The sequence below is a fragment of the Eupeodes corollae genome, chromosome 3 (genome assembly GCF_945859685.1).
Source record: "Eupeodes corollae chromosome 3, idEupCoro1.1, whole genome shotgun sequence".
NCBI classification, from domain to species: domain Eukaryota; kingdom Metazoa; phylum Arthropoda; class Insecta; order Diptera; family Syrphidae; genus Eupeodes; species Eupeodes corollae.
Genome location: NC_079149.1, coordinates 123,938 through 137,065, shown reverse-complemented (window position 1 = coordinate 137,065; position 13,128 = coordinate 123,938). Strand labels below are relative to the sequence as shown.

At 30.6% G+C, this 13,128-nt stretch overlaps 4 protein-coding genes across 4 annotated transcripts; 2 read left to right on the top strand and 2 right to left on the bottom strand.

Moving 5' to 3' along the window:
* Window positions 1-1,036: 1,036 nt before the first annotated feature.
* Window positions 1,037-2,052, bottom strand: LOC129949009 (protein SGT1 homolog). The gene is made up of 2 exons (XM_056060195.1): window positions 1,907-2,052; window positions 1,037-1,848 (listed from the first exon to the last, which is right to left on the bottom strand). Exon 2 carries the CDS (start codon window positions 1,829-1,831, stop codon window positions 1,289-1,291), a length of 543 nt encoding a protein of 180 aa, XP_055916170.1. The 5' UTR covers window positions 1,832-1,848; window positions 1,907-2,052; the 3' UTR covers window positions 1,037-1,288.
* Window positions 2,053-2,629: 577 nt separating this feature from the next.
* Window positions 2,630-4,119, top strand: LOC129950183 (deoxyribonuclease TATDN1). Its single transcript, XM_056062030.1, has 4 exons — window positions 2,630-2,790; window positions 2,861-3,040; window positions 3,107-3,707; window positions 3,820-4,119. Exons 1-4 carry the CDS (start codon window positions 2,745-2,747, stop codon window positions 3,923-3,925), a joined length of 933 nt encoding a protein of 310 aa, XP_055918005.1. The 5' UTR covers window positions 2,630-2,744; the 3' UTR covers window positions 3,926-4,119.
* Window positions 4,120-4,693: 574 nt separating this feature from the next.
* On the bottom strand, window positions 4,694-5,400 carry LOC129950184 (uncharacterized). Its single transcript, XM_056062031.1, has one exon. It carries the CDS (start codon window positions 5,284-5,286, stop codon window positions 4,870-4,872), a length of 417 nt encoding a protein of 138 aa, XP_055918006.1. The 5' UTR covers window positions 5,287-5,400; the 3' UTR covers window positions 4,694-4,869.
* Window positions 5,401-6,891: 1,491 nt separating this feature from the next.
* On the top strand, window positions 6,892-9,842 carry LOC129952304 (ras-related protein Rab-22A). Its single transcript, XM_056064823.1, has 3 exons — window positions 6,892-7,132; window positions 8,007-8,134; window positions 9,033-9,842. The coding sequence occupies exons 1-3, from the start codon at window positions 7,090-7,092 to the stop codon at window positions 9,624-9,626; spliced, it is 765 nt and encodes a 254-aa protein (XP_055920798.1). The 5' UTR covers window positions 6,892-7,089; the 3' UTR covers window positions 9,627-9,842.
* The last annotated feature ends 3,286 nt before the right edge of the window (window positions 9,843-13,128 follow it).

Sequence of the window (13,128 nt, the reverse complement as noted above, 5' to 3'; positions counted from 1 at the left end):
CAAAACATTTATGTTAATAAACAAAATCTATTTGAAAAATATAACATTTAAACATAAACCTACCCTAGAAATATTATAGAAATACATACATTATATGTTTCAATGGTAAAACTTTTTTATATAAATCTTGAAATATCTGAAACTTAGACTTCAGTATATACAAACATATATGAATATTCAATGTAATAGTTTGAAATAAAACAAAAAGCACAATTTTGTATTCGTGTATATTGTACTGAGCAATTATAGAACTAAAAAATAAATATATATATTTCGTAATATGAAACAAATGGATTTTTATTTAAAATAAATGAGTTCATCGTGTGTGGATCTTATTTTACCTCAAGAGGTAAGTAATTGAATTAAAAAACAAGATTGAGTGTAATATTTAAAAATCTTAAACTTAAGTTTTAATAATTGACATGTAACAAAAGTCGTTTGGTATAAGTGGTTGGTTTACTTTGATAAATTTACATCAATCGTCAGCTACGAAACATTACAAAAACGAGCATATCTTTAAAGAAGTAAGATTAATCTCGTTTTACAATCATAATAGGGGCTAATAGGAACTATCGACAGATATTGGAATTAAGTAAAGTAAAAAGTGTCCACGGAGACCGAGTTATATAAATAATAAATACGACAGTGGATGGACACAAAATCCGTGGATTAAAATTCTACCTCAGAATTAACCAATAAACTATTTTTTTATGTTATTTGGACTATTTAGCTTCATAAGTTTATAGTTTTTGAAAAGCTGTGTACGGTGAGCTATGACCAATAATTCGAACTCACTTGCAATTACTTATGCCTTAAGTAATTCAGAAAATATAAATTGAATAAGATCAAACAATTACTTAATTCTGCGTTAAATAAATGAAACAAAATAACGCGACTAACCTAAAAGTATCTAGGAATTACAAGGCTGCAGTATTGTGTACAAAGGTGTGAGTGATGAAATAAAATTACTAACACTAAAATTCATAGATTTTCACTTGGGTTATTTTGAACGCATTTTATAACAAAAGAAAGTAGATACAGTAAACTCATATTTATTTTTAAAATCATGACGTTATAAGCTTATTTTTGTAATACTTTGTTAAGATTATTTTGCAATAGAAACAATTACAATAGTTTTTTTACTTTGAGGCTTGCAAAAGCGATTTTTATTTGTGTCTCAGTTTCAATAAACTAGAAAATTTAATATAATAAGAAATCATAAAATGAGAATTGTTAATTTACACACAATAATGCTTTGGAAATAAAATATTTCAACAAATCAAAAGATCTAGTCCCATTTCCTAAACTCGGTGCCATCTGGTGGTTTGACATCCACCTTAGCCTTGCTAACTTCATCCCAATTCGTGCTCAGAACAGTTCCACCAGATTCCGAAAACGACTTGTTCATGGCCTTTTGAACTTCGGGGGATGCATTGCTATAGATCTTCTTAAATAATTGATTAAGAGCTTCTTCGCTTTGTGCCTCGGATTCTTCACTTTTTTCCACTTCTTTAGCAATTTTATCCCAATTTTGTTTATGGATTGGAGGTGGTGCAGTTACTATGGGAACATTTTTCATCTCCAGACAATCCCAACGTTCGAAAGATTCTTTTGCTAAAGATATTTCTACCTTCGTGGAGGTGCTTTTGTGGGACGATTTTTCTGGAACTATGGGACGATATAAATTAAGTTCAAGTGAATAATTATCGGCCTTCATTAGAACTTTTTCTCTTTCGATGTGAACCGAGTAATTTTTTTCCACTGCGTTTTTCAAAAGCACTGTAATGACGACCTTTGAGTCGGATTGGTACCAATCGTGCCGCACCGACATTGTGTTTTATTAATTTACTAGAAAACAAATAGATTAATTTAATTCTTTTTTAATAATTGTTTTTATTGTGTTTACTGAGTTTTTCTCGTTGCTATTACTTTATTCTCAACTCAAGTCAGAAGTTACGAAGTATGAAACGAACGTCTTTAATAGGACTGTTTGGTAATCTAAAATATTCACAAACATTTATTTTCGTTTATTTTCTTGTTTTTGAGAGGAAACTGTCATATTAAGGTTTTTAATCAAAAGGCCTGTTTAGAAATCTATTTAGCTTTTCAAGAAAAATAGTTCAAAGTCTTTTTCCACTTAACCTTGGTATCTACAAATTATCCCCATACACAAACATTGTGGCTATGGAGAACCTAAACAAAATTGATATACAATAGGTTTTATACAAAAAGATGCAACTAAATATTTATTATTACAAGATTTACTTCGTTAAATTAGACGTATTAAGTAACCAAAAGTTTCGCACCTTCTTTTACAATTCTGCTGTCAGCAGTTCAGTAAAAATTAAATTTTATCATTAAAATTGTTAAAATATATTTACGGAATAAATTTAGCTTTAAATGCAGTTTCATTTTGAAAAAAAAAACGCTTGATATTAGGATTACCCTCATTGCATTCATCGGTTGCTTAAAATTGAAGCGCTTAAACGTTCAAGAATGTTAGACAAAAATTGCACTTATGGATTTAACTGATAGCTATAACTGGTCACTTAAGTGTGCTTTAAACTTTTCGCTAACATAGGAAACAGAATCAACATAATATGAAACATGACAGTGAAATTTTCAGTTACCAAACAGAGCGATGAAATCTCAATTCAATTGTCAATTTGCTGTCAAACAAAGGAAAGAAGGTAGTTTATCGGTTTTGGATCCGAAACTGTCTTGCATTATTATAATTGTTGTGTATGAAACCTTTTACTCATCTATTAAAAATGCAAAACAAATTCATTGGTAAGTTATAAAAAGTTTGGATTTATTAAAACATTTTTAGAAACTAATAATTGTACGCACACCTACGCAGATATTGGTGCCAACCTGACCGACTCCATGTTCCAAGGAATCTATGGAAGCTCAAAAAAACATGAAGCAGATCTGGATATTGTACTGAAGCGTTCATGGGAACAAGGATTAAAGAAAATCATTATAACCGTGGGAACTCTAACTGAAGCTGACGCTGCTCTTGAATTGGCTAATAAAGATGGGAAGTTTTGTTTCCTAACTTTCTAAGCTACCATTTAATACAATTATTGACGCTTGGCACTTACAGATCGGCTTTATACAACGATTGGATGTCATCCAACACGCTGCAATGAGTTTGTATCAAACCCACAGGATTATTATGTTGGTTTGTGCACAAAAATCAAAGAAAATCCCTCAAAAGTAATTGCTGTGGGAGAATGTGGCTTAGACTATGATCGTTTACACTTCTGTGAAAAAGAAATACAGAAGCAATATTTTGAAAAACAACTAAGCATTGCAAAAGACTACCAGCTTCCACTTTTTTTACACTGTCGGAATTCCTTTGATGACTTCATGGAAATTATTGAAAGAAATAAAGATAAAGTTTTACCAAATGGAGGAGTGGTCCACAGTTTTGATGGAACACTTGACCAAGCAAAGCGCATTTTAGATTACGGATTTTATATTGGGATAAATGGATGTTCTTTGAAGACGCAGCAGAACTTAGAAACAGTTAGAGAAATACCTAACGATAGAATAATGATTGAAACAGACAGTCCGTGGTGTGGTATACGACCGAGTCACGCCGGTTTCAAATTGATCAATACACATTTTCCTGTCGTTAAAAAAAAAGAAAAATGGAGTCCGTCAACTTTAATCGATTCCCGAAATGAACCATGTCAAATAATGTAAGTTTCATAACAAATTAGTACCTATTTAATGTGTGTTCTAATTAGTTAAGCTTACGCATGGATTTTTATTATGTAACTGCCATTTTTGAAACTTATATCTTATTTGCAGACAAGTAATGGAAATTATTGCCGCAATAAAAGGAGAGCAGGTGGAACCTCTATCAAGCACTTTTTATAACAATACTATGGAATTATTTTTTAAAAACAACAGATAATACAGTTTAAAGCGTCAAATAAAATGTTTGATTCCTCATTAAAAGCTCGTTTTATGTATGCGAAGAAAAAAAGTCGTCTAGATATGCCACGAAAACAGAAGAGCTTGTAACATTTGAACTTATTATTTGACGATCAATAATACCTGTCGCTTATTTTTTGGAGATAGTTAAATATACCGAATATATAATTTGCACCTTTTGTTGTTAAATGCATCGTGAAGTTGAAAACTAAATCTGACATGACAGATATAAAATCACGAATGAACAAAAAAATCCACAAAGTGTTGCTTCTTATGCGGTTGAATAATTTAAAATAATAATTTCTTCACTTTTTAGTCCTGAGTTGGCTATAGGTCCTTGGTTAGTTCTTATGTTAATTCTAATACTCATACAAACTAAAATAAGGGCCTACAGCCTACATAAGACTGACTAACTTTGTTGAACAATTTATAAAATATTTAATAAAATAGAATACTACTCTAAGTGTTATTTTTGAAACTAGAACTTTATAAACATGAATCTTGATTTTTGATTAGGTACAGTTATTTTTTAGGACTATCTTGTGGTTATAAGCATGTTCTTTCGAGAAATCTTGGTTCTTTTGGTCTGATTAATGTTATAACATCATGTAAATTCTATTTCACCTAACACTAACATGTAATGCCTACATTATTTGAATCATAAAGATTAAATGCAGCAACTGAAAAGGGTACAAATATTATACGCTGTAATCTAAGAGCAGGAAGGATTTAATAAAAGAATATTGAATACTATTTAGATAGGTACTTTATTATTGTATGGAAAAGAAAACATTTTATACCTATTAACTTTACTTTTAATATTTAAAATCATTTTTAGGAATAGCATAATCTAACATTATGTGATTTTATTTTATAAATATTAATACAACAGTTTATTTGCTTGAAACTTAAGAAAGTAAAGTTTTAATAGCACTCACTGAGAATTCCGCGTTCTAAATTAAAATCATAATCAATATCCAATTGCATTTGTTTAGTCATGAGTGCAAGAATTCCATCAACTTCCATCTGCGTCACTTCGAAACTATTCTTTGTGCATAATTGAGGTGAAAGATTAAAAGGTATGCCCATGACATATGGGACAGGAGTTTGTGACGCATTCGATGAATTATTATAGTTGGAAGGTGGTAAACCAAAATTGGTAGGTGGATAGGGATAAAGTGGCATCATTGTTGAAGGATTGTTAAATGACGCAGGTCCTCCTTGATGTTGATTTTCCACTATTATGAATTCCTCTCCATTCACTTCTGACGGACCTTTGACTGTTATGTCTTCAGGTGGAGTGTCAGGGCTGGGTTTCTTTTTACTAAAAAACGATAACATTTTCTTGTACTTTTACTAAGAGTTAAATTTGAGAAAAAACAAGAGCTAAAACTTTTGACCAAAATCTGTGCTGTTCCTGCTAAGAAAAAATAAAAAAATATAAATAAAACGGTATGTCATACTGCGTATCCATAGGTGCGTTCAGACTTGCCTTTCAAGACCAAAATTAGTTGATTTTAAATGAGCGCGTTTGGTAACCTGCTCCTACAGGATTTTTGTTTTAATTTGTGCTCTTAAACTTTTACATAAAAACATTTTTTTCTTTTAATCCGGTATTACACAGGGCATGTTTCCCTTGCATCAATGAATTGCGAACGAGAAAGGAATAAATAAAAAATAGAAATAAATCTGTCTCGGAATGCACGTACAAGCTCAAAAACACTCTATATACAGATATAAATCCTCGGTAGACATCTTGGTTTGCCTATAAGCTAAACTGTAAATCGGCCTCATAAAGTTTTTCATAGTGTGCGTGTAATTTCTCTTCTAATTTATTAAATTTACCTAAAAAACTCAGTAAGTGTTTCTCTGTGTGCGTGAAAACAATATTTCAATATTTCTCGTTGAATTCTTCCACATTACAAATACAACAATGTAAACAAATGTGTTTTAGAGGGTGATACGTACAAAGTATTTATATCTTTATGTAGAGTGTTTTTGTACAAGCTATTCCTTGTATGTTTTTGACGTTTGTCTTTCCTTCGTATTTTTCTCGCATTTGCTTCACTTCCTGTTAGTGTTTAGTAGAACTTATACGTCAATATAGGAAATTAAAGTGATTTCAAGTTGACGATAGGTATACCCCGGATCATAGAGGAAATATATTATCTAGAGTCCCGACCGGTACCCGTCCTACCTGAATAATATATTTCCTCTATGCCCCGGATACCAACTTGAAAAAAGGGTGTGTGTAAATTTGAATGAAAAAAAAACACGAAAAATTAAAATTAATGAATAATATATTTCCTCTTTGCCCCGGATGCCAACTTGAAAAAAAGGGTGTGTGTAAATTTGAATGAAAAAAAAACACGAAAAATTAATAAACATAGATTAATGATTTTTTTCCATAATTTTATTTACGCACAAATAAACTTACAAAATCCCTAACAAACTTAGTTAAATTAGATTAACCCAAATAAAGATAACGAAACATAAAAATAAAACGTTTTAAGATGAAGCTTAAAAAATGTAAATGTAGAAACATATTTTAAACAAATTTATTGCTTTAAAGACACAAATACTATTTAGTTATTTTGAAGCTTTTTGCCCACCACGTCTAAAGTCTATTCCTTATTTTTTTTGTATCAAACTGAATTCCAAAAAATAAAAAAAAATCTGACTTCTACCCAAAATTGGCATAATGTCAATTTTATCGTTGATTATAGTTTTTTGAAAATCTAGACATTGTTTACTTCATCTTTGCGAGCACCCTGAACCAAATTAGAAAAAAAATCAATTAAAGATAATATTTGGTCGTAAGCGAACAAACTGGCAAATCGTGCGAATATCGCAGTGTAGAATGAAATTATGGATTCAGTCAGTCGAACGGGCCTTTTCCGAATGACAGCTATCAGCTGTACCTGCGCATCAATTTCAATTTGTATTAGGGCTGTCATGAAAGACTATTTCGTTGTTATGTGATACGCATAAAATGTTTGTTTTGCTTTGCTTGCATTGTTTGTTAAATCAGATATCAGAGTACAAAAACATAATATAAAAATTGTTACCTTTAAGTAAAACCAAAGAAACCCTACAGTTTACAATTTAAATGCAATTAATTGAGTTAAAAAAATAAATTTAAAAATGCGAACAATTGAGGGAAAAGTTGTTATCTTAGGTTCAAGGGGTAAGTAGATTTCTTTATAACATTAAGAAAATTGTATTTTAAATTCATCTCCACAGTAATATCAGTAGTTTTAATCTTTTTAATATAGCTAAGGTTAAAAAGAGCACATTTCGTATACATTATATTAAATTACATATATGTATATACATACATTCCCTATATTGGCTTAGTTTCTTTGGATAGTTTTGTACACAGTCTCTATCCTATAATCTGAGTCATAGTATTCTCGGAGGGAATACCCCAAATATACTAAATGCATCTAAATCATTTTCCATAACCCTACAAAGGATATGCAATAGTCCAAATATCAGTGTATACTTGGTTCAACTGTCTTTATTCTTACACTATAATTTAATTAAAATATACTCACAATTCTTTAATTTCATAAAAAGTAATGAACGAACTGTTGATAAGAGATATTATTTTTTTATTTTGATTGTTGACTAAGACTTTTCTTTTGTTTTGTTGTTGCACCAGCACTTACATATTTGTAATTTTTTGTTTTCATACTTTGGTAAGAAGTTTATTTCGTCCAAAATGTTTTTATGAGATATGTTATTAGATTTATGTAAGTTAAACTGTGTATCTTTGTTGATAGAGCCATAATCAAAATTTTCATATTTTTCCATGAGAGTGAAGAGCCTTAGTTTTTCTTATCAATAATTCTAGGTCAATGTCAGAATGAATTTTCCTTCTAACATCAAAAAAAAATAATTAAAACAGATATATCTTAGACTTCTGTTCTATTATATAGTATACAAATTATCTTAAGGTTATATAGGTATTAATTAAACATTAGAGTCAAGACTTATTTATTCGAATTATAATATTTTCTTTTTTTTTTTAAATAATAATAACGATTTATTTATTTCAGGAGTAGGGAAAACTAGTTTAGTTACAAAATACATTAAAAACTCACTCCATAAGGATATTGGGCCAACAATAGCAGCATCATTTTTTACATGCAAAGTGTATTTGAATGAGGAAAAGATTAAATTGCAAGTAAGCGACACCATTAAATTAACCATACCTTAAATTCGTACATATCTATTTTAGTAAATATGCTATACGTCATTCCATAAAAGACCTTTTAAAACCGTATGTTAACTAGCGTTATTGGATAAGAAATACAAATTTGTTGTTAAGTATGTTTGATTTAATTATTTTACTTGTTTTGCTTAATTCAAACGAATTTTAAATAAAAAAGTTGCAAAAGTTATAAAACGATATTCATAAAATTTAAAGTTTAAGGGTCGATCTAAAAAATGTTGGAAAATTCTTGATGATTTCTGGCCCTCAACAAAGTAATATGAATCACTTAAATGAAATTAATGAACACTTGATTTATTGTAAATTGAATTATGTAAACTTAATTTCTGAAAATAATAAGCTCTTTACAACCAACCACATGAAAATGAGAATCAGTTCAATATCACGATATAAAAAAAGCAAACCACTTTCAATCAAAGTACCAAGTTAAAAGTGTTGGTGTTAATTTTGATTATTTATATGTTTTTTTTTTTGCAAAGAATACCATTCATTATCTTTCAAATGACACCCCAACGATAGAGACATTAAAAATTTAACATACAAAGCAAAGGAGCATGATTATATTTTTTGAGATACTGAGACGATTTGCAGAAAGTTATAAAAAAAAGCGAACAAATGATTTAAAATTATTTCTCAAACTTGAGGTTGAACAATAATTAAAAATATAAGACAATAGTTATTAAAGCCAGAAATGGGAACAATATTCAAGTCTTTTTTTTAACTCCATACATTGTTTAAAAAATGCTCTTAACAAGATGAAAAGAATTAGTAAATAATATGCATTTTAAAATAATTATTTTTAAGGAAGAATTCAGCGCTAAATATTTCTCATTGTTTATTCTATTTGTAGATATGGGATACAGCAGGTCAGGAACGTTTCCGAGCTGTCGCTCCAATGTATTATCGGAATTCGAATGCAGCCATTTTGGTATTTGATTTATCTCAACATGCGACTTTTACAGAAATCAAATCTTGGATTCAAGAACTTCACCGAAATGTTCAGGATCCAATGATACTTACATTAGTAGGGAATAAACTTGATCTCGCGTCAGCAAGGACCGTATCACGAGATGAAGCATATCACTTTGCTTCATCCATTGGTGCGAGTTATTTTGAAACATCGGCTGAAAAAGATCAAGGGCTCGAACAAGTATTCTACGCTACAGCTTTGGGTTTGGTTCGGTTAGCAGATGAAGGAAAGAGTAGAAGTTTGCGCGCATTCGATTCTTGCGATTCCATAGCAGCCTACTCAAACAACAATACCGCCTTATGTCACAGCAATAGCTCTACACAACTTTCATTTCACTTACCTTCTGTTCACATTGGAATTCCAGTTGGCAACGATGTAAAGGTTGATGACGTTGGACGACTTGAAACACCATCTTGGAGCATAGAACATATTGCATTTGGTGATGAAGAACGAGTTAGTTGGTGCTGTCTCTAATCCACTTGACTAAAACAGAGGATGGTTTTAAATGTAAAAACTTTGTGTATTTTTGACTTAAAAACTTACTTTAAGCTTCACACACCGAAATACGTGTAAGAAATGAATTTATTTATTTACTAGATATTTGCTAATTTTAAGTTGTGGTTAAGAACATTGAATGCTGTAAAATCTTTATAAATTAAAAAATCGAACATTTTAATGATAAAATTGAAATATGTTTTACTTTTATATCCTACATAATATGTTGCATGCATTTTTAGGAAGGTGTTTTGATATACTTTTCTGCTGTTTTTCAAAATAAGTAATTTCCAAAGATTCATCAAATTTTTAAAGTAACTTGATTAGACAAGAAGTCTTTCAGTTTCAGGCTTCGTATAGTTTTGGGATATGGGGACATTCAAATATGCTAAGACTCATTTTAACGGATTTCATTTTCCCGGGTTTCGGGAGGCAAAGTCTAAGATTATTTTAATTCACTGTATTTTTTGATGGAATGCTGATGGTATTAAAGTTTAGCAAAAGCCTAAACTGTTATCTGCGAATTATTTCGTTATGTTGGTTCAGTATTACATTGCACGCCAATGTTACTGTTAAAAAATATGAAAAAAAGTTGTTTTTATATATGTACAGTTGTGTTCAATATCAACGTTATAATACATTTCATTAAACTATTAATAACAAAGTAAAATATTTTATTCATAATAACAGAAAGTAAGTATTATCGATTTTTTACCGTTAGCTTTGTCACAGTAAAAACCGTTTTTTAAATATATGCCTGTGCATAAAAATAGCAGTGCATGATAAAGTACTAGATCTATTACGTTAGAAGTAAGACAAAATTGTAATAAGTTATATGAAAGTGTACAAATAATTATAGCTTACAATTAGTTCTTTGTTGCATAACCATTGTTTTGTATGATGCTTCGCATGTACATGGCATCGAGTCCACTAAAACCTGACACCTTTCGACTGGTATTGCGTTCCACGAATCACGCACTGCTTCCCAAAATTATTTCACTCACTCCATAACGGATAACTTCTTCTGCGCAAACCATGGTTTTGCTCTTTTTGACGTATGCTTTGGGTCATAGTCTTGTTGGTATACCCAAACTAACTCCTCCTCAGCATAGGGTAACATAACCTCCTCGAGAATGTTCACATACTCGGTTGCATCCCTTATATCCCCCATGATATAAATAGGCCCGACCCCGTTATATGAAAATCAAGCTCATATTATAATTATTCCTCCACCATGCTTCACTGTTTTTATAGTGTACCGTGGATAGTATGCTGCATTTTAAGGTCTTCTCACATATTCTCGACGACGTTTGGACCCAAAAAGGACGACTTTGCTTTCATCGCTTCACAGAACATTCCTCTATTTCTTTCGTGGACTTCGGGTCGGTAGCTGCGCTCTTAAATGGGGCCTTTGTATTGTGACAGCGCTAACAGACAGTTGAAGTCCATTACTTATTTTCCTAGAGCCTATGAAAGGGTTCTGTTTTGCTAACTGAACAATTTTTTTGTCACTTCTTTCAGTAGTCATTCTTTTTGGGCCTCGTGTTTTCGTTGACCAAATATGTACAAGACTAAACAAAATATGTTTGCCAAATTTTATTTAAATCCGTTGAACCTTTAAGATTTAACAGACTTTTTTCCGCTCTCCCATACAACCCGAACCACTGTGCGCCATCCACCGCCCGTCCCTCAGAATTGGATTCGAAGACCGTCCGGGCTGGACCGTTGATGTCTATTCGCTCTACATGACCTAGCCATCTAAGCCATTGGACTTTAATTCTGTTAACTAGGTCAGTGTCGCTGTACAGCCCGTACAGTTCGTCTTTATATGTTCTCCTTATTCTCCATCTATGCATACGGGACCAAAATACACCCTAGGAATTTTTCTCTCGAAGCATAGTTGGCTCTATTAGAGAACATAAATTAGATAGTTTTCGTTTTAAGTATTCTTAACAAAATTATATTTATATATCCTGAGCTCAGACCATTAGGTTGAAAACTTGGATTGTTTAAAAGACAAATGTCACAAATTAAAAAAAATGGATTTAATGAAACTGCTTTTTTTTTGTCCGGATACAAGATTATCTGGCTAAAAAGAAGTATATTATATTTAATTGTTTCCAAATCTCGCAAAAATTAAAACGTTTTTAGATTTTGTTTTTAGAATTTGTGCTCAAAAACGAAAAAATTGTGGTTTTTTACTCTGAGATATAAAACTACTTTTTAAGAAAGTTCTTTTAAAAAGTATCTACAACAATGGGTTTCTTGCTTCCAGAAAAGTTATGTCATTATAATATAGTTGTTATTATTGTTTTCTAATCTGTGATTTTGCATGGCAACTCACTTTTTTGAAAAATTGAACGTTTCGCTTAACACAGGGGATAAAGACCCCCAATCCACACTATGTTTTTCTTCTTTAGGCTCAATCTACTCGATTCAGGGCTTGGCGTACCTTATGGCAAATTATTTTAGAATTGATTCGTTGATTTTTTGTAAGTATTTTAGCTTTTTTTGAATAGTTTTATTTATTAAGATCAACAGTTAGTTTATTTATTTAAAATTCGTAGAACATAATTATATCCAAACAAAATATTCAAATTAAAAAGCTAAAATAACTGAAAAATTACAAAAACGGGGTTTTTCTGTTTCTGCGATGTTGCAGTAAGCCATCGAGGTTGGAAACTTGGATTGTTAATTATTATAAGCCTAAAAATATTAGATTTTATAAACGCTTGATAAAATATTGCGATAAGAAAATGTTGAACTTTAAAAAACTTGGATTTTTTTAAAAAACAACTCCTTATAGAAAAGTATCTTTTATAAGACCATTTTATTTTTCATAAAACTACTTTCATTGCTTTTATTTTGTTTGTATAAACAATGAATAATTAATACGACCGCCAATTAAATTATAAAAAATACACGATTTTCCGCAATTTCAATGTTATAACTAATTGACAATTATTTCACACCCGCTTTGTTTAAAATTTCAAGTGTGGTATTTAGTGATTCTGATACGATTGTTAATAGCTTGAACTTTTAATCATCTAAGTTTCAGTTTCACTACATAAAATACCACACACATATATGTAAAACACATAAACATTCTACAGACTTATAAAGGAAAAATACCAACTATTAAGAGACACAGTTTTCGGTTTGAGCATTAGCATTAATATGAATAAAAGAGCGATAGATATTAACGCAACTAACAAAATCACAAAAAAGTTCAGTATAATCAACGAAGAAAAAACTAATTTCAAACAAATCCTTCTAAACGTTTTTAATGATGCTTAAGGTAGCGGAAAGAGATGGATGGTGGAGTTGCGAGTGGATAAAATTCTTTCTATTACCGCATTATTATACGAAATGCCAATCGATTTTATTTTTGAGAAAATCACTAACAAGAAGAACTAACAGAAAATGAGACAAGTACGTATACGCCTGAGGGAACCCTACTTATTGATTTCCTAATTTTTAG